At 41.5% G+C, this 24,848-nt stretch overlaps 1 protein-coding gene across 3 annotated transcripts in view; it reads left to right on the forward strand.

Moving 5' to 3' along the window:
- The first annotated feature begins 15,846 nt into the window (after window positions 1-15,846).
- Window positions 15,847-24,848, forward strand: part of Znf704 (zinc finger protein 704) — a 210,407-nt gene continuing 201,405 nt past the window's right edge. For all 3 annotated transcript variants that reach the window (XR_003300238.2, XR_003300232.2, XM_026382797.2), the window contains exon 1: window positions 15,847-16,490. Coding sequence is in view for 1 of the 3 variants with exons in the window: in XM_026382797.2 (XP_026238582.2) it covers window positions 16,005-16,490 (486 nt within the window). In the remaining 2 variants the exon portion in view is untranslated. The remainder of the gene's footprint in view (window positions 16,491-24,848) is intronic.

Raw genomic sequence — 24,848 nt, forward strand, 5'->3', positions numbered from 1 at the left:
GGAGACCATAGGTATGGCCACATATATGTTGTCATTTGAAAGATGTCATAAAGGGTTCTCAGCCTTCAAATGTGATATATCCTCTGATAATTGATTTGAATCTCAAATTACTCCATTAAAAGTTATCCTCTCATATAGATTTCTCAAGAATCCACTGGCTATCTACAAATAACCTTGGGGAGAAGTCATCAAGTTCAATTCTTCTTAACTTAATATGCATAGGAATCACCTGGGGAATCTTGTTAGACTTCAGATTCTGATGAGAGTGGGAGCAAAGGATGAGGTTCTGCACTTCTAAAACGTTCCAAGTGATGCTGCTGATGCTGTTTGATTGCAGACCACACCTTGGGTAACAATGGTCTAGCATGAGTCCTTCTCACTTTTGGTGTTCATCAGCATCACCTGGAGATCTTCTCCAAACAGATTGGTGGGCCCCACTCCCAGGTTTTCTGATCCAGTAGAACAGAGTTTGCTTTTCTAACAGATCTCCAGATGCTGCTGCTGCTGCCCTGGTCCATGGACTGTACTTTGAGAAGTACAGCTATTTAGCCAATGTGTTTTTCTCCACTCCTGAGAGAAACTGGAGACCATCACGCAGTGGAAACCCTACCTGTGGGAGCTAATGTCAGCTGCTCCTCCATCATGCTATGACTTGATCTGGACCTGTTCTGCTATTATTCCATTCCACTCCAATTACAGGGGCCAGTGCTGATTTCCATCACTCTATTTGAATTCACCAGCACACCCTCTGATTCACAGAGTAAATAGAAGCCCTTTGGTTTGAACTAAATCAAGTTCCTGGTTGATCCACTATGTACAAAAATATCAGCATCACATCCATTCGAACCCCTTTCTCCTGTAGGAGACAAGTAAATGTCTCTCTGCCTGTGCAAAGGCATTCCATCTGGGCCTGGGTCACAGGCCTGCTTCCCTCAGAGGTCTTCGTCTTCATTTATCCCTTTCAGTTCCTATTTCTTCCACATTTTAATTATATTTAAATCTTTCTTGTCTTCAATTTTTTTTATCTTTATCCTGCCTACTTTACTCCTTCCTTTGATAGTCACATTTCTAAAAAAGAAAATCAAAATCTGAAATGTATACTCATTACTTCCTCAATTCCCGGCAACTCAAAGAGGCTTTCATCCTCGTTAGTATCACCACCTTGGCACCAAATTTGTTGGCAAATTTCAGTACTCAACTTCAATTTCAAGGCACAACCACTTTCACAAATGTCCTTCTATGGTAATGATTCCCACATCAATCGAGATCCAAGCAGGAAGATGCTTGGGTAGAAGACGATTAAGAGCTGAGAAAATAAATAGGGGTATTGAGGGCATCCAGAAATTAGTAAGGACAGGAGGCTGCTCCCCTCCTAGCCTGGAAGGACAAAAGGAAGAGGTAAAGCCATCATAGCCAATGGCTCCTGTGACTCACAGAAATGAGCCATTGATCTATGTGGCTCCTCCCAGCTGGAGGAGATAAGCCCAGTGGGAAGTCACCCCAAGGGCACAAAGAGGGGAAGAAATTCCTTGTGTTCTACTTTGCTAAATCCAATCTCCCACTAGTGCCTCTCTTTGGCCAAGTTCAGCTTGCAGCCTCTGAGAGGGGAGCCTGGGAGAAGCAGCCTGCAGAGGTTAGCAAGCAGTGACAAAGAGCAGAGGGTGGAGGGGTGAGGCACCCATCTGTTGCAAATAGGCTGAGGACCAGCACTCTGTGTGTATGTGTTCGGGGGAGTTGGGGAGTACTGGGGATCGAACCCAGGGCTTGCACATGCTAAGCAAGGGCTCTGCAGAGCCATACCTTCCGCCATGAGATCTACCTCTTAAGCACCAAGAAAGGATTATACATATCAACGTGGATGCTCATGAACAATTTCCTAATGGCACTGTCTCCCACTAAGCCTGCTTCACTACCTCACTGGCAAAGTCCAACAACTTCCATGAGACTAAATCACATAATTGTTCTTGGTTCCTTCTTTGCTGGTTCTGTCCACATCCTGTTGGCCACCAGGTTTTATTGATCTCTGCTTTATATACATTTCTCAAATCCATGCTCACCACCCTCCACTCTGCTGCAGCTTCAGTTCAGACCCTCCTCACTCACCCAGGCCAAGGTAAATCTCCCTAACTCTATGACGATTCCCTCCTGGTCTATCGCCCATGCTGCTGCCGTAATGACCAAGGTAACATGCACATTGAACCATGAATCTCACCTGCACAAAATTCTTTAGAGTTTCGCCAACAAGCTCCCAAGTCCTACCGGGAAGGGTAGGTTCTGACTCTCCCAGAGGTCCTATCAGAGTGACCATTTCTAACATTCGATTTTCCTTCTTCAAGGAAAGAGAAGGATCAAGAAAAGAAAGTGCAAAAGACCCTAAGTCACACAGGTTAGCCTCAAAGGTACCATGGCCACATTTTATGGTATGATATAAAGCCGGAAACAGGGTCTGCCTCATGGGCATGAGACCTGAGCAACCACCCAGGGTTTCCTGCTTGATTCTCTCCTGTCTCTGTCTTGAAATTTAGACGAATTTAGGAGGTGGGCATGCACCCAGAGCCTTCTGAACACAAAGCTCACATTCTACTACTGAGCACCCCTCTCCCTGAAATCCATGCTAATGTGGAACAAGGAGCCATCACATTCATTTTATCTTGGACCTCACGAGTTGTGAAGCCAATCCAGCAGGAATATCTACAGACTTGAGAAACACAGCCAAATGCTATTCCAAGTGATCGACCGCTCAAGTATTTGAGCTATAATTTGAGTATAACTTTGGATTTTATAATCCAGAAAATATAAGGCATGGAATGACTGTATGATTTATGAAAGGAATATAGAGGTTTGAGAACAAGCTGAACATGAATCAAGAATGGAAGAAAAGTATTTAAACTTATCACTAATAGAAGAATAATATAGAAGTAGTGTTTTTGTTTTTGTTTTTGTTGTTGTTGTTGTTGTTTTTAAAGATCTGAGAGCATAGCTCAGTGGTAGAATGGCCCTGAGGCTTGAACCCCAGCACCTCAAAAAACAAACCAAAACAAAAACCCAAACCACCAAAAAAACCTTCAAGAGACAACATGGGAGTAATGATCATGTGTAGTAACTGGAACTCTTTCCTGAAAACCTATTGGAAAAGATCTAGAAGAAAAAATATATAGGACTGGGGCTGTAACTCAGTGGTGGAGCACTTGCCCACACATGTGAGGCTCTGGGTTCAGGCCTCAGTACCACATAAAAATAAATGAATAAATAAAGATATTATATCCATCTACAACTAAAAAGATATTTTTTAAAAAATAACAATCATTGTTTTTAATCATAACTAGCTATTACTTCTCTTCAATGAGAATTACATAAGGGAAAATGGCCACTGAAGATAACTAGAAGAAAACTTTTTGTTTATTGTGGATGATTTTATATAGCATAGTAAGTTAGCAAAGAAGCAAAAACTATTGCTGTATTTTTCTTGTTTCACATTCTTTGTTTCTTGTTTCTCTTTACTGCTCTTCTCTTTCCTTCTCTTAATTCTGGAAAGAGCAAGTAAAAACAGTATTTACACAAGATTTTGAAATTCCAGTTAGAGAAAAGGTCTTGGAAATCAGCTTTGGCCTCCATGTGCCAAGAAACAGCAAGATGTCAGGCGAATTCAAGAGCTGTGACTGGGTATATGGATAGGGCCACTGGAGGTGTGGGGATAGTGGAATCTGTATTCAGGCATTGGTGGGACAGACAGCTGCACAATAATGTTTACAGAGATGACAGAAATTGCAAGTCACTTTTGCATTCATAGAGAAAGAAATAGAACATTATTGAGACTGCTACGCCCACCTTGTGCATACTTTTTTTTTAACACTACTTCTATATTGTTCTACTATTAGTGATAGATTTCCCTGTCTGCTTTAAATCCCTGTCTTTCATTCTCAATTTGTGTTCAGTTGGTTGTTCTCCATGGCCTCTCTTTGACTTGTAAGCAGTCATTCTGTGTATATTGTAGGCCAGAAAAACAGTCATTATACCTACATAGATTTAAGGAAAACTCTATATCCTAGTAAGTAGGGTGAGCCCTGAGGAATTTGTATACTCCTTACAAAACTGCCTCACTCTCATTTTTTAAAAAATATTGACAGGCATAACAATAACAAAAGGAAATTTATAACTAGGTTTTAAGAAATCCCAGAGGCATTTATATCAGCATGTTATAATGTTTCACTATAGTTTATAGCTTTCAAGACTCTCATGATAGGTTGCTGGGGTTAATTCAGGTACATTTCCCCTGGAATAGCTTGAGAGTAAAATAACAGACATAAGAACTAAAATGGTGCAGACAAAAATAGCATTAGAGGCAAAAGGTGCAGGTTAGGAGGTTTTGATATTTAAATCACCCTCAAACCTGAAAAATTGCCCAGTTGGAAGTCTGATGGAGGTTACAAGTGAAAAATGTTAAATGTAAATTTTGAATTAAAAACATTGTGTTTTTAAAACTAAGTAGGTGGATGAGCAAATACGTAGTTGTGATAGTTTGGGTTTGAATTTACAACAAAATATCATATATGTTATTTCTATGTTCTTAATTAGCTCAATCACATTCACCTAAAAGTGGATCTGCAAAGTGGAAACTGAGTTGTGGAGGGTCTGTGCCTGCACTGAAATATAGTAGCCATGAGCCACCTAATTTTAATTAAAATTAAAATGAAATAAAGTAAAAGCTTCAGTGCTCATTCACATTGGCCACATTTCAAGTGCTCCCTAACTACAATGTGGCTAGCAGAGACTATCATTGTGTAGCCCACGTATGGGTCATTTCCATCATTGCAGAACACACCAGCAGATGAGCCACATGTATGTCCACATTTGTATTAATACATTAAAGGAACTAGGTTTTTCATTTTGGAAAGCATTGCTTACTAGAGATACTATTATAATAATTCTTATTATGCAAGCATAGAAATACTTCCATCAAGATGAAAGACTTAACTAAGGGTTATTAACTAAAATGCAGACAAGAAGGCATGTAGTCTTGCAAGTGGGAATCAAATCTGAAAACTGAATTTAAGAATCTTCCCCAGGAATAGCACAGCCTTGTAGAATAGGGAATTTGTAATATTAAATAAGCATATAAACAAAATAACAGTGATTGAAATGAAGACTCTTTGGCCAGAAAGTTTTTAAAGGAAACAGGAATGGAAATAAAATAATGAGGGATAAGTCTAGAACAAGTCATTAATACAAACATTGGAGGAAACAGTGATAAGAATTTGCAAATACAATCAGTGAATAAAGGAAAAGGAAAGGCCCATAGGTAAATAAAGAGATCTGGGGAAGAAATTATGAAGAAACTTAAAGATAAACAATAAAGCTAAGGAAGTGTTTGCAGAATATATGACCATAAGGTTTCTTTTTAAAAAATTTTATTCTGATTTGTTATACATGATGGCAGAATGCATTTCATTTCATATTACACATAGAGAGCATAATTTTTCAAGACAATGATTGTACACAAAGTATTTTCAAACCATTCGTGTCTTATCCATGTACTTAATGGCAAGAGCTCATACAAGTGGATAAGAACCACCTTTATCAGACTTATGGATGAAAGATTTTAAAAAAAGAATTTGCAGAAGAGGAAAGCAGAAGTTGAATACACAGGGACCTTCTTTTCTTCTTTAATGATCAAAGAAATAATTAAAAACAAAAGGGGATTTGTGGAACACTTTTGGAAGTAGCACATGGAAGGAAAGATGTAATGGGACGTGATCAAAGTGAGGCCCAGGGCAGGATACCAGCCATTGTCCACGGCTATCAGGGGTGAGCTGAGGTGACTTTTTCAGAGCGCCATGTAGGAAAAACTTTTCAAGAAAATGTACACACCCTTTGACACTGATTCCATTCCTGGTGTTAATCCTGAGGAAATCCTAGGAAAGATGGATAAACTTTCTGTACAAAGGTTGGCAGCACTGTATTTAAATAGCAAGGCATGGAAGAACCACAGCTCAGCTTGACAGAACATTCTGCAGTAAAAATTATACCATGAAGACCTTTTACTCTTTGTTTTAAAGTTAACTATGGAATGTTTGAATACATTCTTTTTAAAAAGAAAAAAACAAAACCAAAAAATAAACAACAAAGAAAGTGGGAGACATCCTTTGCCTCCTTCTCCAAGCCAATTTACCACCCCAAAGGCTGGTAGATGGACCATGAACATTTTCTCATGGATATGTCCTTCTGAAATCACACTGTGTAGATGTATATAGTATCTTTTGTAGGGTGTTATTTTAATCACAAATGAAATCATGGTGTAAAAAGTATTCTGTAACTTGTCCTTGTTACTAAAAATGAGCCTTTTCCCTTTTAGCACACAGCAACTGCTGAGACTCTCTTTAGTGGCTGCATAGTGGGTCACACACTGCCAAAGTCTTCTTTTTAAACAATTACCCTGCTAATGAATATTTATGCTACTTTCAATATTCTACTTTTAAGCCAGAAGCAATGGTGTATGCCTATAATCCCACTGACTCTGAAGGCTGAGGCAGGAGAATCGCAAGTTGGAGGGCAGCCTCAGCAACTTGGTGAGACCCTGTCTCAAAATTAAATTTTCAAAAAGGGCTGGGGATGTAGTTCAATTGTAGAGCACTTGTTCATTATGTGTGAGACTGTGGGTTCAATTCCAGTAAAACACACACACACACACACACACACACACACACACACACACATACACACTATACTCAATGCTGCAACAAGTACTCTCTCTATGTTCCTTTGAGCTCTTATATCAATTTTACTCCAAGATGGATAGCTAGAAATGGAATTTTTGCTTCAAATGGCAAGTGTATTTTAGAACTATGATAGACATATACACATGATAGATATATACAATGCATTTCTACCAGTGTGATAGGCAAATATTATATCTAATTGTTGTAATAATACTGAATCATTTACACTTTGCTGCAGGTACTAGTTATTGGTTTAAATTTGCAAATATATTCTAACCAACTTTCATCTTTTTTTTTTTTTTTAAAAGGGTCAAGATCTCTCTCTGTGGCCCAGACTGTCCAAACTCTGGGGTTCAAGTAATCTCCCTGCCTTGACTTTTGGAGTATTTAGGCCCACAGGTGCACACTATTGTACCCAGCTCTCATTTAGAAACCTTTTTGTGAGAAAATGTGAAGGTTATTTGGTGGGGTGGTGGTGGTGTTGGTGGTGTTGGTGGTAAATTTATCAGCCTTTTCCTCTGACTCTGATTTGGTATCCATTTTTCAATGGTTGTCATTCCTTAGAGGTCGTAAAAATATTCATGCACATTTTCTGCTAACAGTTTCATGATTTATATTGGCCCTGCTAACTCTAAAATTCATCGACAAATTATGTGAGAGAAATGTTCTCATTATAAAATTAGGTGGAAAAAATTAGGTGAAACAAAAAAAGATGATATGTTGAAAATAAACATAGCAAAACAATTATGTGGTTACCTTTGGGTAGGAAGATAATTTCTGACTTTTGTTCCTTATAATTGTATGTTTCAGATTTTAGACAGTACTGGTTATAACTCATAGGAGCCTTTTATATTCTTTGCCTGCCCAGTACAATAAACATTTTTTTCTCCTTATATGGTTTAGTGAAGACCATTAATCACAGCAATTCATACTTGGCCATAGGAGTGGGCCCATGACCCAAGTTGGCTCATCCAGAGCCCCTCTGCCAAAGGTGGCAGAGCTCGCCTGTCCTGGCCTCAAGGCTTATGGGTCTGTGGCCACCGCTGCCTGTGAACCTGGGTAGTTGACTAGATAATGAAACCACACACACACATACGTGTGGCGAGAGAGAGGGAGACACACACAAACCAAAGACCAAGCATTACTTACATTACAACCATCTGTGGTTGAGTTACCTGAGTTTTTAAGTCCCCCTTGCTTTTTTTTTTTTTTTTTTTTTAATGAGTAGGATTTCATTTACTGCTACCAGAAAGGACCTGCATGGGGAAAAAAATCAATAGGACAAGGAAGATGGAAAAGTTTTAAAAATATAAAAATATCATTAAAATACCATTAGTAGGGAATGATTATGCATCTTGGGTTAAGCAATCCTCATTTTTTTCTATTCCTTTAAGAAAGTTTTTTTAAAATATAATTTCCAAGATAACATGAAGATTTTTAAGCTGGGACTCAACAGAATGGAAGCCAATCCAGCTGGTAGAACAGGAGATGAATCACCAAAATGACTTTGCGTGTAAGAGATACATTTGTCTAGATAGGTCATGTTGGCACTTGACTGAGAGAAATGATCCTTGACACGTAGCCGAGTATAGCTTACAATCCTCATTTTGTGGAAAGGGAAATTACTACAATAGTATAACAACTTAGCAACTACTTGATGTGTACCCATTAGGCAGCTTATTTATTTCCATATTTTTATTGATACCTTACAGTTGTACATAATGTTAGGATTCATTGTTACATGTTCATATTTGCATATAATATAACAGTGTAATTTGGCCAATATTATTCCCCAATATTTCCCTTTTCCCTCCTATCCTTCCTCCCCCTGTTACATTTCCTCTTCTCACTAGGTCTCCCTTGGATTTTCATGAGACCTCACCCCCACAACACACACACTTTCCTTCTCTTTCCTTTTTCTTCCCTAGCTTCCACATTCCACATATGAGAAGAAACAGGATCCTTGACTCTCTGAATTTAGCTTATTTCACTTAATATAATGTTCTCAAGTTCTATCCATTTTTCTCAAATGACATAATTTCAGTCTTCTTCATGGCTAATTAAAACTAATATATATATATATATATATTATATACATATACATATATTACATATACTTGTATGTACATATACGTATATATGTATATATATCATATACATATATGTATGTATGTATATGTGTATATATATATACATGTATGTATATATATATAGAAAGAGAGAGAGAGGCAGAGAGAGAGAAAGAGAGAGAGGCACCACATTTTCTTTATCCATTCATCTACCTAGGCTGGATCCATAGCTTGGCTATTGGGAATCATACCGCTATAAACATGGATATGCATATATATGTATCACTGTAGCATTATAACTTTAATTCCTTAGGATAGATACCAAGGAGAGGTATAGCTGGGTTATATGGTGGTTCCATGCCACACCAATTTCCATAGTGGTTGCACTAATTTACAATTCCACCAACAGTATAAAAATGTTCCTTTTTCTCCACATCCTCTCCAGCATTATTGTTTTGTATTCTTGATGACTACCATTCTAATTGGAGTGAGATGAAATCTCAGTGTAGTTTTGATTTGCATTTCCCTAATTGCTAGTGATGTTGAACGTGTTTTTTCATATATTTCTTGGCCATTTGTATTTCTTCTTTGGAGAAGTGTCTGTTCAGTTCATTTGCCCATTTATTAATTGGGAGATTTTTTTGGTATTAAGTCTTTTGAATTCTTCGTTTATTCTGTATATTAATCCTCTGTCAGAAGAGTAGCTAGCAATGATTTTCTCCCATCCCATAGGGTCGCGTTTCACATTTTTGTTTCCTTTGCAGAGGCTTTTTAATTTGATGCCCATTTATTAACTCTTGGCATTATTTCCTGAGCTTTAGGGATCCTATTGAGAAAGTCATTGCTTGGGCCTTTATGTTGGAGTGTTGACCCTATGTTTTCTTCTAGGAGTTGTACAGTTTCCGGTCTAATTCCTAGGAATGAACCTATTTTGAATTGACTTTTGTGCGGGGTGAAAGATAGGGTCTAGTTTCTTTCTTCTATACACGGATAACCAGTTTCACTTGTTAAAAAGGCTATGCTTTTGGCTGGGCATGGTGGAGCGTGCCTGTAATCCCAGTGGCTTGGGAGGCTGAGGCAGGAGGTTCGCGAGTTCAAAGCCAGCCTCAGCAAAAGTGAGGCGCTAAACAACTCAGTGACACCTTGTCTTTAAATAAAATACAAAAATACAAAATACAAAATAAGGCTGGGAATGAGGCTCAGTGGTTGAGTGCCCTGGGTTCAATCCCCGGTACCAAAAAAAAAAAAAAAAGGGTATGTTTTCTCCAATGTATTTTTTTTTTTTAGTTGTAGATGGACACAATATCTTAATTTTTGTTTATTTTCTTATGTGGTGCTGAGGGGCAAACCCAGAGCCTCAGGTGTTAAAGGCAAATGCTCTACCACTGAGCTACCAATGTATGTTTTTCACACTTTAGCAAGTATCAGATGACTGTAAATGTGTAGGTTTATCTATCTTCTATTCTTGTCCCTTGGTCTATGTGTCTATTTTTATGCCAGTATGATGCAGTTTTTGTTACAATAGCTCGACTGTATAATTTGAAGTCAGGTAAGTCAGGTATTACGATGCCTCCAGCATTTCTTTTTGGGCTTAGAATGGCTTTGGTGTTTTCAGGTCTTTTTTCTTTTTTTTAAAGAGAGAGTGAGAGAGGAGAGAGAGAGAGAGAATTTTTTTTTAATATTTATTTTTTAGTTCTCGGCGGACACAACATCTTTGTTGGTATGTGGTGCTGAGGATCGAACCCGGGCCGCACGCATGCCAGGCGAGCACGCTACCGCTTGAGCCACATCCCCAGCCCTGTTTTCAGGTCTTTTATTCTTCTAAATAAGTTTTTTAAATGTTTACGTTTTTTTCTGATGCAAAAAAATGTCATTAGTATTTGATTGGATCATCTTGAATCTGTGTATTGCTTTTGGCAGTATGGCCATTTAAAAAGTATCAATTCTGCCATTAGGTATCTTATTAATGAAGAAATTACTAGCAAAATAAGTAGTAGCAAGCAAAAGCATAATTTCATAATTTCTGTACTTCCAATGAAGCAAAGAGAGTCATAAAATTAAAGGTGATATTCCTGGGAACAGAGATGACAATCCTAAGACATGGACAACATGCAGAATTGGCTAGAAGAGATGTTCACAAACATTACATATTACATGAATTCATTCAATATACACACCTGCACTGGCATATGTGGTTCAGTCTGTGGATCTTAATAATGGGTAATTGGCTTACACTGAAAACATACTTCAGGTTGATATAATATGGAACCTAAGAGTTAAAAGACCTTAAAGAGTACATCTCATCCATCTTAGAGTTGTGAACTCTGCAGTGATCAGGGGATTCAACTAGTGTCCTATGGGAACTCAAGGCCAAAGTCTCTGGAAACTCAGTCTGAATTTTTTTTTTTTTCCTCTCAAGTGCCAACATGAAATGACTGATAAGGAAACCACAAAGACAAAATCACACACACTACACCAGAACTGTAAATATGTTAGAGAGAGAGAGAGAGAGAGAGAGAGAGAGAGAGAGAGAAATATCACAGCCCTGCAAATTCCAGCGACTCAAAGCCAGACTCAGCAACTTAGCGAAGTGTTGAGCAACTCAGTGAGAGCCTGTCTCTAAATAAAATACAAAATAGGGCTGGGGATGTGTCTCAGTTGGTTGAATGTCCCTGGGTTCAATCCTCGGTACCCCCCTTTGCCCTCCAAAAAGGGCTGGGGATGTAACTCAATGGTATAGCATCCTTGTTTTTCAATCCCAGGACCAAAAAAAAAAAAAAAAACGGAAACCAAGAAACAACCCCCATCCCCCCCCCCCAAAAAAAAAAACCTGATAAGTTAATTTGCTCATGGAAGAAATGCCTGTCTGTTCGGAAATTTCTACTTGACTCAGACAAGCTTTCATTTGAGGCTTGTAATAGATGAGCCATTCTCTAAATCTTCATCTATTTTTTATACGGTAGGGTGACAGTCATCATCTGAAGTCACTTTTAGGTTTCCCAGAAGTATGGAAAAATGAACCTAATCTTACTTTCATAACCTTCTTAAAGGGCAAAATTTCACTTTTAGTTTTAAAATAGTTTTTAAAAGGAGCCACCACTATCAACAAACCCAACAATTTAAGTTCCATGAGGACATAAAAGACTATCCATGGGTGAGTGAAAATGTGCTCTATTTCTGCCCTTGATTATGGTAACATCTCATGAGTTTTTTTTCAAGATTATTATTTTTCTGAAACTTAAATTTGAAAAAAAAAACTGAACATGTCAAATCAAGCCTGATTTTCCAGTATTTTTGAGGCTTAAAACTCAAAGGTGAAACACTGAGGATCAGGAGACAACAGACATCAGGCAACCAGTTCTCTGTGGTTATGGGTGACATTTATTCTGAAGCCCGCTCTTCTTCCTCATCAGTGCCTTTCAAATTGAGCAGCCAAAGCAGGCCAGACAGCAGAGGAGGGTGGATTCTACCCAAGGGAAGAAGACCGAGTTCATTGCTGCAAGTCTTCATCCAAATTTCACATTATGCTCCATACCATTCTTTTTTGGAGGGGGTAGGTTATTGGGGATTGACCTCAGGGCACTCAACCACTGAGCCACATCCCCAGCCCTATTTTGTATTTTATTTAGAGACAGGGTCTCACTGAATTGCTTAGTGCCTCATTTTTGGTGAGGCTGGCTTTGAACTCATGATCCTCCTGCCTCAGCCCCCTGGGCTGCTGCGATTACAGGTGTACACCACCACGCCCACCTCCATACCATTCTTATGCTTGTTTTGGTATAAGAAAACAAGCTCCTTCTACTTCCCCACTTCTGCTCTATTTTTTTTCTCCAAAGCTTATTACCTCTATGAAATTATATGTTCATTTATTGTCTTTGATTGATTGTTTCCCCCTGCTGTCCCCATGAGGGCTATCTTGCTCACTGCTGTGCACCAAGAGGAAGATCTGGTATGTACTCAATGAATATATGTGGAATGAAAGATGGACTGTTTTAGATGATGATGTGTTAAACTGACTTCCCTGGAAGGTGCAATTCTTTGCCCCATGGTGCAGAGGCACACCTGCTCATCCTTGGTGGCAGGTGCTCCTAGTTTGGGAAGATAGACTGTGCTACAGTTAGGGAATGTGGGGGAAAGAAGTGACAATGACTCCTCTCAGTTTTTTGGCATCATATTCTTGACTTCTGAGTCCATATCATGAGTGTAGTGTGTCATAGACTGAGATATTTTTTTCTTGATTCCTGATGAATTGGTCATTGAATTTTTATTTCCCACTTAATGTCCTCGGATTTCTTTATGGTAGGATTTAGTGGCCTGCACTTGCCTGGATAATGCTGTTCTCGCTGCCCATCTAAATCCTTGTGTCCCTCAAAGCTCAGCTTGGGCCCCATCTCTTTTGTGACATTAGCCTTCATTTAATGGTCTGACTCCCAAGGTCAATTCTTTTTTCTCACTCAGGGGGCAGCCTCTGTGTCTCTGTAGAGTCGGGAAAGGTGTGTAGGGGCTCTGGTGAAGAGGCCTGAGAGAAAGAACAAGCTGATTTCAAAGCATAGATGGCAATTTTGAAAGAGAGCACAACAGTGTACCATCTCCCACTAAACCACAAATACCAATCACTGACACTTAACTCTGCCTTTTCTTTTAGTTCTCAGGAAAACATTTGCTTTCTATCATCTATAGCACTTTCAGACACAAAAATCATTATCCTTGACCTGACCAGGGCCTCTTGACAAGATATAGCTGGGCTCGAAAATACGTTTTGGTAGTTCTTGACATTTCCAAGCTTATTTAAAAGAGAGATCCCTGCTATTTTCCAAGAGTATCTGGTACTACCTTATTTACACATACTGTCAATATACTTAGTGTAAGTCCTTACTTCCACTTGTGCCCAGTGCTTTTCTAAACTGCATGTATTCATTCATTATCTTCCAAAACAATTTTACTATTATACAGATTCTGTTTGTATCCCCATTTCACAGATAAGGAAACTGAGGCATAAAAAGAGGGTGACTAAGGGCTGACACTGTGAGCCTAACTACCCAGCCCATCTGCCTCACACCTTTGTTCTCTCCCGCCATCTCCCTGTGCCTATCTGCTTCCCATGCCTGCCTGACCTTTATTCTTTGTGTTCACAGTAGATCCAGATGCCTCTCTTCAATGAGATCTACTGTCTCCCAAATCAACTAAGCTAAGTTTCCTTCAATTAGGATAAGATCACTTTAGGATCATTTTGAATTCCTTGCAAACACTTACGGATATTGATTTATTCACTTCTTTGCTGGCCTCTGCTATTCCATGCTTTGATCAGAGGCACACATATTTCTTAAAATGCTCCAACCCTTTTCACTCTCTAAACTCCTGAATGGAATATTTACAAATGGAAAGTTCAACCAGAAAATGCCATGATCTGTGTGGGATTTGGAGAATATGAATCCCATGGTGGTATGTGAAGTGGGGCAAGGGAGGGTACGTGGATGAGAAACAGGATTTTTGTAATTTAGAAACTTTCACTTTTGGTGTTATGAAATGCTGTAAGAGCTTTTGGGTATGGAAAAGAAGGGGTGGATTCAAAAGGCATTTCAGAGAGAACAATAGATTGGACTTGTGGGCAATTGCTTCTAGGGATCAGGGAGAGAAGGGAGTTAAAATGATATCGCTATTTTGGGCCTGAATGATTATAATGAGTGTCATTACCTGAAATAGGTGTATCAGGAAGCTACTCTGATTCATGGAGAACAAAAAGTTCATTTTAGAATTTTGTCATCATTCCTCTTCAACAGTTGGAAGACACCATAAGACAGCATGTAATGAGTCCCCTTTAAGGGTCTATCAGGGCACCTGATGTTAATGTTAAATCTCTAACAATAATTAGCATAGCGTGAGGACACCTTTTACTCTAGCCTCACAGAAGTGCCTGCCAATGTATTTGATGAATTAGATCATCCCCAGGCTTCTTCAACTGGGGTGATTTGGGGGGGTATGATTTGAATGTCAAGAGTAGGTTTTCTATATGGCCTAACTCTAAACAATAGTAGATAGTAAAACTCTTCATTGTCACACCTAAAAATCCTCAGAAAGTGGCCAAGTTGTTCATGGCAAACTGATTATGTGCTTGATTTCTAGGCTTGGTCTTACTTCATGTTAAATTTTGTGAAATAACAAACTCAAACATCTTGAACTCTCCCCTGGTGTGTTTTTTCAAAGGCCTGGATGGTGCCAGCAGAACCTACAGATTGAATGGTGAGAGCAAGTTTTCTGGGAGTTAGTTGTTACAATCAGCTACTCAGGGTAGAAATGTAAAAAGTCAAAGCTGAATGGCTTAGACTTAGCAGGTCCACAAGTGCTCAAAGGCAAGGCCTAGAATGGTGTGCTCACCATTGGGAGATGGGTAGACATTGACAGAAGAGTGTTTCAAAAATTCAAAATGACTGAAGATTCATGCTGGCAATTGACCCCAAACCTCAGATTGGCACACTTTCCCTCAACTTTATGTAAGCTCAGTGTAGTTGCCAATGCACATTAGTGACCACTAAAACGACTTTCAGCAAATCTCTACATTCAAAGTCTAACTTGACCGACCACCTTACTTCCAACAAGTCTGTCCTCCTTCGTGCCGAGTAAGGGGTTAAGGGTTAGCCCGGGCGTAAGTGCAAGCTGCTTCGAAGGGCCAGATTTTCGGAGACCGTGGGTAGGAAAGCTAAATCCAGTCCGGGTTTTGTCTGAACGAGGGGACCGGAGGGTTGCGAGGAATGGCTCCAGAAGAGGGGGGCGGTGGTGGAAAACACACCACACAAACAGCTCGCGCCCAGGGACGGCAGCGGTAGGCCCGGAGCGCGCGGGCGCAGCGGGCCGGGAGAGGCGCGCGCCGGCCCGGCCGCCGGCCGCATGGAGCGCAGCGCGGCCCGCGGCTCCCGGGCGGCGGCGGCGGCGGAGGCGGCAGCGCGCCGCTCGCTCACACCCACCCCCGCCCGCGGCCGCCGCGCCGCCCCACCGTAGCCGCCGGCCGCCGGCGTCCCCGCGGGCCGGTCCAGCGAAGGCGGCGCCCGCGACTCTGCGGCCAGTGGCAGCCGCAAAGCCCAGGGAGGCGGCTCCTGCAGCCCCTCACCGCCCCGCGACCCGGGCGCCTGCAGCCAAAGCTGCCGCCTGGGGAGGAAGAGGAGGAAGAGGAGGTGACAAACTCTCCGGCTCCACGCCGCGGCCCGCAGCTCCGCGCTCAGGCATGCAGGCGCGGCGTCTAGCCAAGCGCTCCAGCCTGGGCAGCCGCCGCGGGGGCGCCGCGCTGCAGCCGGCTGGGCCGGCGTCCGCGCCCGCCCAGGAAGCAGCCCTGCACGGACTCCCGCCCCCTGCCCCGGGCCCGGGCCCAGTCCCGGAGAGCTGGAGGCCGCCGCTGCCGCCGCCGCGCAGCGCCGGGACCGGCCCCCCTCGGGCCGCCGGAGCTGCAGCCTCGTCGCCCGTGCTGCTGCTTCTGGGGGAGGAAGACGAGGACGAAGAAGGCGGGAGCAGGCGGCGGAGGGGACTCGGTAGGGTGGAGGAGAAGCCCCGAGGGGGCGCGGAGGAGGAGGATGACGAAGAGGAAGACGAGGACGAGGAGGTGGTCGTCGAGGTGGTGGACGGCGACGACGACGAGGAGGATGGCGAGGAGCGTTTCGTGCCCCTCGGACCGGGTCGTGCGTTCCCCAAGGGCCCGACCCGGGGCGCGTTGAAGGTGCGTGCTGGGTGCGGTGGCGCTCGTGGGACTCGCCGGACCGGGGAGGGGGACTGGCCTGGGCTCCGAACCCCAGGGCGAGCGAGGCGCCTGGCCAAGGACTAGAGACCCGGCCGGGAGGGGTGTGTCAGGCGGCGCCGGCGGCAGCGCGGGGCAGAGCGAGGGAACTGTTGATTTGCTTGCGCCTGGGGCCCCCTGCACCTCTCCGAGGCCGCCTCTCCCGCTTTGCTTACAGGCCGGGTCGGGTTTCTTGTCTTGTGTGGGTGTGAGGAAAGGACACTTCTCCAGGGTAGGCAGGGGAACTTGGAGGTCGGACGAGGTGGGTGACGATTTGCGCCTGGTGAGGACGGGCGAGGTGGGTTGGTGGTGGTGAGATGTTTTATTCTTCCGAAGGATGCTAGACTGAACCCTTCTTATTTTGAGGACTATTCAAGCTTATTGCAACTATCGAGCAGCTTTTCTTGTCAATCTCGCAACCCCTTCCTTCACCCGAGAACAATTGTTGATGAGTTTCCATCGCAGGCACTTGTGAGGGAACCGGTAAGCCCAGTGCCGCAAAAAACAAGCCATTGGTTTCCGCATGCATTTTGCTAGCAGCTTTTGGCATTGCCCCTCGTCTCCCGTGTTTAAGCTCGACCTGGGTTAGCATTTTCCCCCCTCAAAATTGCAAAGGAGGAAAAAGGAAATGGAAAAGTGGGGAGGGGGCAGTTGGAGGAGAGGGATTTGGCATTTTAAATGGATGTGAGTTTCAGCTGAGAATTCTAGCGAAGTCCCCCTGTGCACTGAAGCCCCAGGAGATCTTTCCGTTTGTGTATCTTCAGGAGATAAGGGGTTTATTATTACACAACTGACTGGCTGGGCTTTGAGGCATGCGATTGGACAAAGCCAACCACGTTGAGGTTCATGCACCGTGTATGTTGCTAAGAAGTTTTGAGGGCAGCAAGTGGTAAGCGATGAAGTGAGTGATTTTTCTCAAGAGTGGTTCTTAAAATCAGCTGAATAACTATTTCTTGGGAGTTTTCAAGAGGTATTTTCGGAGGAAAAAAGACAAACAAGTGAACTTAATAGAAACTAATTTTTTTTTAAAAAAAATCTTTTGATTCTTGCCCCCCCCCCACCCCAAAATGAAAATCAGCTGCTGAAGCATGAAATTGTATTTCCAAAGAAATGTTAAACATTAGCAATTAGAATAGGCTGAGAATAGATGTGGGCACAAATTTCTTTCCCAGACCACCCTGGAAGTTTGATCTCTGAGAGTGAGAAATGTTCAGCAAATAGTCATTTGGGATGATAGTTTTTGACAGCTGCTTGTTGGAATCTGGACTGTGACCACACTCATTACCATGGTCTGCTGAAAAGCCTGTATTGTATGGCCACAGGATATAGCTGGATTTGAATTAAGTCACATGGTATCAGTGACACTGAAAAATAAGAGTAGTGACTCCGTAATATTTTTGTTCAGACATACTGAAAATGTGTCTTGTGGTTTGAATAGTGATTGCACAATTTATAATAGAAAAATTAACAATAACTTATGCTCTATGATCAAAGCAAATTCAATGTAGGAAAAGAATCAACAGTATAAAAACAGAATATCTAGGGTGTGATACTTGACATTATCAAAAAAGATTTTTTCACACCTCCAATTTTTAAAAATCCATTCAAATTTATAACATTGCTTGGCTCACAGCTTTTCAAAAACTTATATAATAAATGTGTTGAGATATAACTATCTTTTTTTCCTTTTAAAAACAATTGCTTTAAAGACATTGTGACACTCCATCTGAAGAAATTTTGTATTGGAATATCACAAAGAATTTTGTTATAATGCATATAAGAATGCAAACAGGTTCTGGGGCAGAAGCTCAGTGGCAGAGTCCTTGCCTAGCATGTGTGAGGAGGCACTGGGTTCAATCCTCAGCACCACATTAAAAAAAAAAAAAATGAACAAAATAAAAGTATGTTGTTCATCTACAACTATAAAAAAAATTTTAAACCAGAATGAAAACATGTTGTATTCATGCATTCATTTGTTCAACACATATTTATCAAGCACCTACTGTGTGCCAGGTGCCATTGTCAAACACAGTGGAGAATCTTCCTGATGCTCACATCTCATGAGAGGTGTCATGACAACAATCAAAGATATAATTAAATAAGTGAGCATATGTATAAGCAGGACATGTGAGGATTTTGATGAATGCTCTGAGGGAAATAATATCTTAGAGTTTGGACTGGGCTGAAAAGAGAACATGGGAACATCTCTCTTAGGAAGGGACATTTGATCTGAGATCTAGGATTTGCTTGGGGGGAAAAGGTCTTTCCAGGCACAAAGAATTGCAATTGCAAGTCTTGAAGTAGAAAGGAGGAAGACATGACTGTGGCAGGAACTTGGTAGGAAGGCAATATTTCACAGAAGCAGGTCTGGGTCAGCAATATAGAAAAGGTGGGCCTTTTTGAGGTCGAGTGTGGAGTCTCTGGAAAGTCTTTGGCAGTCAAAGCTTACCAGGTGATTTGCATGTCTCAGTTCATGCTGTGTGAATAGAGAGCAGCAGTGGAAGCAGAGAGATCAGTTAGGTGGCAATGGCTGCTGCGGTCCACTGAGTGGTGAGGACTGCTTGGAGTTAGAGGACGGCAAGAGTGGAGTTGAGATGAATTCTGCATCCATTGTGAAGAGCAGCCTGCCAGAACTTATTGATGGATTGGGTGATGAGGTAAAGGAAAGGAAGGTAATCCAGGATGAGGCCCTGATATAAAGAGTGGTTAGTTGTGCCATTCACTGAGATTGGGAAAACTGGGAGAGCAAAAATCAAATGTTTTGTTTTTGACATCTTAAGTGTGAGATGATGATTCCTCCCTCTGAATGAAGATTGCAGTTAGGCCAGTGGCTGTAGGATGTGGAGCCAGGAAGAAGTCAGGGCTAGAAAGAGAGGTTTGGGAGCCATCAACATGTTGATGTCATCAACATGTTGATGCCCAATGCATAGGTAGTTCCACTGGGCAAGAGAAGAGAACCTTGAGCAGGTGCTGGGGCACAGGATGCTGTAAGTTTGGGTCTAGGAGAAGCCAGTGAAGATGGTTGACAGGCAGCATCCAAATAAAAAAATATAAAGTCCACTATACCAAGAGAAGAAATAATTCCAAAAAGTGGTGTGTAATGAACCTGTTGAATATTGCAGGGATATTGAATAAGAAAAAGAGACTTTTTCTTATTCAATATGGCACTTAGGGTTATCCTTGATAGAGGAAGTTTATGATGTGACTAAAAGAGCTAGCAGCAAATGGGAGGTGAGGATGTAAGGGGATTTATGAAAAAAAGATTTTGACAGGTTTTCTTGGAGAACAGAGAAGGAGGGAATAGGTAGAGGGCCTATGTCTAGGTTTGTTTTTATTGTTAAAATGAGATGCAATAGACTGTAGTGACTAGAGCATGATGGAAATTATCTAGAAGGGTGTGAGTGTATTAGTTTTCTGTTACTGTGTAACAAATTACCATAAAGTTTTTGCCTTAAAGTAGTTCTCACAGTTTCAATGAAGTAGGAGCCTGGTGTCAGCTTAACTGAGCCTGCCGCCATCAGTCTTACAAGGCTGAATTTAAGGGGTTAAGTGGATTGAGTTCTCATCTGGAGGTTTGACCAGGGAAGATTTCACTTTCAAACTTACTTGGGCTGTAGGCAGAGTTCATTCCCCTGCATCTGTAGGACTGAGGGTCCCAGCTTCTTGCTGGCTATTACCTGGAAGATGTCCTTAGATCCTGGAGCCTCTCAAACTCACCCTGTCTGTCCTGCAGCTATTTGTCCTGTGGACTTCAGTAAGGAGAAGCTGGCAAGATGCAGTCTTCCATAATACAGTGTAATTGCAGATTCCATCATCTTTGGCATATTCTTTTGGTTATAAGTGAGTTGCAGATTCCACTCACACTTAGGGGAGGGATCATACAAGGTCCTGGATATCCAAAGATGAGGGTCATGGATGATTACCTTAGGGAGAAACCAGATATGCAAAGAGGAGAGGAGTAATTGCAGAAGGAAAGTTCTTGGGGGAAAATAGGAGAAGAATCTAGAACCCAAGTAGAGGATTGGCCTTTGGATTCTTCTTCCATTGAGATGGAGAGATGGTATAGAAGACGAATCCAGATATGAGTATATTTTCTATATTAGATGATATTGAGATGAAGTAGTACTTGGTGAGTAGCCTCTGTTTTCCCCATGCAGGAGAAGAGAAAGGAACTAAGGGTGGGGGAGATTTGAAGTAAGAGTTGAAAGCTTGAAATAGTACATGGCAGAGCAGGAGAGTAAATATACTAGGGAGACACACATAGAGTTGCCAGACAGTATCAAGGACCTATCCAAGGTTTGTGGTTCTGCATTTGTAGTGTAAGCAGTCTGTCTGGGTATGTGATTTTCTCCAACATTCTGTTGCCTCAAGCATAAATAATCATAAAAATAATCCCAGCTAATTTTTATTAAGTGCTTACCATGGCCGGTATAAGTTGATGTGTGTAAACTTGTTTAAACTTCATTACATCTCTGTGGATATCTGTGACATAGCCAGCCAGTATTATTGTTATCAGTCTTATTTTATAAAAGGCATAACTAACTTACTTGAAAATGCACAGCTGTTAGGTGGCAGAGCAGCAGTTTGCACCCTGGGCAGTCTAATTGCAGGGCTGGCACCCTTGTGCATTACACTGTGTTGCCTCCTGTAGAGAAAGCAGAGAGCTGGGTTCAGCAGGGGCAAGGTTTCACCAGGTGGGTGAGCAGTGGAAAGGAGGAAATTGTCAAGGATATGAGTATGTTGATGGGATATGGGATCTGAGAATAGTGAGGACAGGAATGGGTGGGGCGAGAGATGGTGAAGACCTCCTGGATCAGTGAACTAGAGAAAACAAAGGGTAATCCGATAAAATCAATAAAACATAGGAGTGAAATACATGGCAATAGTTTCCAAAATACTATTAAAACAAGTATTTGCAGAACCTCATGAGACAGGAACTGTACTAAATATGTGAAGGAGGATCTTAGGAGAACTTCTGACTTGAGAATCAGCATGGCCCTATTCTCCAAGAAAGAATACTGATTTAGAGGTGAAATATCACACTCCAGACAGATGGCCACAGTGGGAAGCATAGGTTTGCATCTATAGCTGGGGATTTTAAATACAGCCCTTGAACTTCCTCATATGTATTTGGCATTTATATTGCCCATTCCTTGCCCATGGTTGAGGGAAAAAAAGAATTGATGCTACCAAGTATCTGCAGTTTATTGATTTATTATATTAGTAGACACTAATTTAGGCATTAAATGAAATAAAAGAACAACTTTGTATTACATGGTTTTCAATTTCTGAGCAAAGAAAGCTATACATTTATCTGCCTTGATAAGATTCCTGGGTACATACACATTCCTCCCCATATGTCCCCATACGTCCCCCATACCTCTTGGACCCTTGTATGAGAAATATTAAGTAGCACAGTAAACACTACCTTCAACTACAGTTTAATTAAAAAACAACAACAACAACACAAAGACCCTGTCAAATAGAGGACAGATAGAATAATAAGTTGCTATTCAGTGAAGGCAAAACAGTAAGGAGCTAAGATAACAAGGCCTAGAACTGTGCTCCTCAATAGGGCATTAGCAGTTTAGGAATCAGAACCCAAGAATCTACAAAGAACATTATCATTTTTATGAAATGATAATTTGTTGGTTTAAGAAACTTAGGAAAAACCTAAACAAAAGACTGCCAAAAGTTCTATCAAGATTTCATTTATCAGCCTGGGAATGTAGCTCAGTCGTAGAGTATTTGCCTATCATGGTAGGGCACTGGGTTTGAGCCCTAACCCCTATACCCTTCCCTCTACCCCCCAGCTCCCACCGAAAGATTTGAAAAGCTGAGAAAGAATGGCTTTAAAATTAGGTGATAATATATCAGAGCTCCCACTTTCAGTGCTCAATAAATATTAATCAAATGGAATCTGCTTCCTGTATGTCAGGACTTCAGGGGTGGTTAGCACATCTATTAGATTATCTCTTCAATATCAAGTGACTTTAAGGAGCCTTTGGCAGGGACTCTGCAGCAAACATTGCATTCCAATTTGCTAACAAGTATGTGTCTTGCAAATGGTCTGTCTTGTCTCTTTCTTGGCTCATGCAAAAGGCATATGTGTAAGATACCAGACAGAGTTGTCATTCATTGAGTTAAGGCTGCTGGAATTGGAAAGGAAATAGATTATCTAGTAATACAAGCCCTTTGCTTGACCACTAAGGGCACCCAGACTATGCAGGGTAGATAGAATGCTTTGTCTAGCTTGGGATGGGGTGCTAGCAGATTAGGTGGGGCTCTACTAGTGCGCTGCTCTACTATCCCCGAGATACCACCCACATTTTTGGGGTTAGTTCCTTGTGCCTAAGAGCAATCTGTAGTTCACTCCCTGAGAGCTGTAGATAAAGAATCACAATTTTCTGAAATGTTCCGGCACGCACTGCTTATGAACTTCTACTTTTGGAATGCTTGTTCTTCATAAAGTTTTTCAGGTAGAGGCTGTCTTACATGTGGCTGTGGTATGATATGTGGGACCCTATATGAATCCTACCTGTGCCTGTCCCCTCGCCCTGTGAGAGTTCCAAGAAACACATAGAGAATGGTAACAAGTTGGAAAAGAGCTGCACTTCCTTGTGAGCCAGCATCCCTGATCCCTCTGGTGGTGCTCCCTGGCAAATTTGCCTAGAAGACGTAATTAATAGTCAAGCATTAACTAGGATCTCTTCTCTTTCAACATTATACTATCAGTTGCATGGAATGTCCCATAACATAAACATTAGCAAAGAACAAGAAGTCAAGCTTCATCCTGAATCTGCTTATCCTTGCCTCTTTGAAGGAGCCAGAGAAAGCCACAGTCCTGTGGCTTCTGGGTCTTTAAAAAATCTGGGGACTCTATTCATTAGTATCCATTTGTCAGATTAACGTGTTCTCCGACCTCAGGAGGGACTTGGAGGGAAAAGGAGTGGGAGCCTATTCTTCCCTCCTCCAATGTGCAATATCAGAACCTGTGATCTGTATGAAACAGTCTTGTCACAATGACTTGATGTAATACTTGCAAAAGCCAAAGAAACTGGACCTTTTAGTTGCCCTGTGCAATATCATTTTCAGGTACATGCATGGTTTCCATTAGACTTTCTGAATACTTGAAAACTTCCATAACTAACCCCTGGCTTAGCAAATCCATGTTGAAACAAGGATTATTTCCTCTGGGTTTTCTGTCCCTGTTTCTATTTACTTTCTTGGCTAGGAGATATTTATTGAAGGCCACTTCTTACAGTGTTTCTGATACACATGTGGGAAGCAACAGAGAATAAGGGCTTATTGTCATCTTCAGGGGTCCCGTAGTCTAACATAACAGTCTTGCCAAATTGTATAAATATTCCAAGTCCTTTGTCTTCTTTTCCTTTAATAAGATCATGATGAGATATTCCCAGACATCTCACTGGACCACCACAATTTGAGATGTAACTTTGACATATACCTTACAACAATTGCAGCCAAACAATCTATATGAAGACAATGATATGATAAGACCAGGAGGTAATTCCTGGTTCACCAAAGAATAATTTTAAATCACTGAATTGGCAAATAACCTATTTACTGTGTGAAATGGAACAGAGTATAATATTGAAATACGTGGTAGTGGAATTAAGGTGATTAAGTTCATACACTTCATTGAGGATATTATTTTGGAAAATCTAGAACTTATATGAAGGATAGAAAGGTTTGGCTCTAAAATTTTGAAGTATAAAGTATATTTGGGGGTTAGAACTTTGCAGAAGCATATAAGAGGGGTTCATTCATATTGCAGGACACCACAGGGCCTTGAGATGAAAAGGAGGTGAACGTGCCACCCCGGTATTGCCCCAAGGGCTGACTTAGCATGGTCTGCATGCTTCACCCAGAGGTTACAAGGAGCATGCTTGCTTTCCTTATATTCTTGTCATAATGGAAGGTAAAACGAAAGTCATATCTCGGTAATTGAGACTAATTGGGTGGCTAGTGGAAATAAGTGAATGTCAAAAATACTCCAACATTCAAAATTAAATCCAGTCTTTTGAAAGGTTACGTACCCTGAAATATCATTTGATAAAACCTGTGGTCAGGATAATTGACCTTCATCTTGGGCTTATTGGTAAGATGCCAGAGAACAGGCTTGAGTCAAAGCAAGGGATCCCACCAAGGTACCCCTACCTCACTCTCACCTCTTTGAAGATCAAGAAGCTAGGTAGGGGAAGGGGTTATGGCTTAGTGGTAGAGTGCTTGCCTAGCATGTGTGAGGCAATGAGTTAAATTCTGAGCACCACATATAAA

The sequence above is a fragment of the Urocitellus parryii genome, chromosome 7 (genome assembly GCF_045843805.1).
Source record: "Urocitellus parryii isolate mUroPar1 chromosome 7, mUroPar1.hap1, whole genome shotgun sequence".
Taxonomy (NCBI): Eukaryota; Metazoa; Chordata; class Mammalia; order Rodentia; family Sciuridae; genus Urocitellus; species Urocitellus parryii.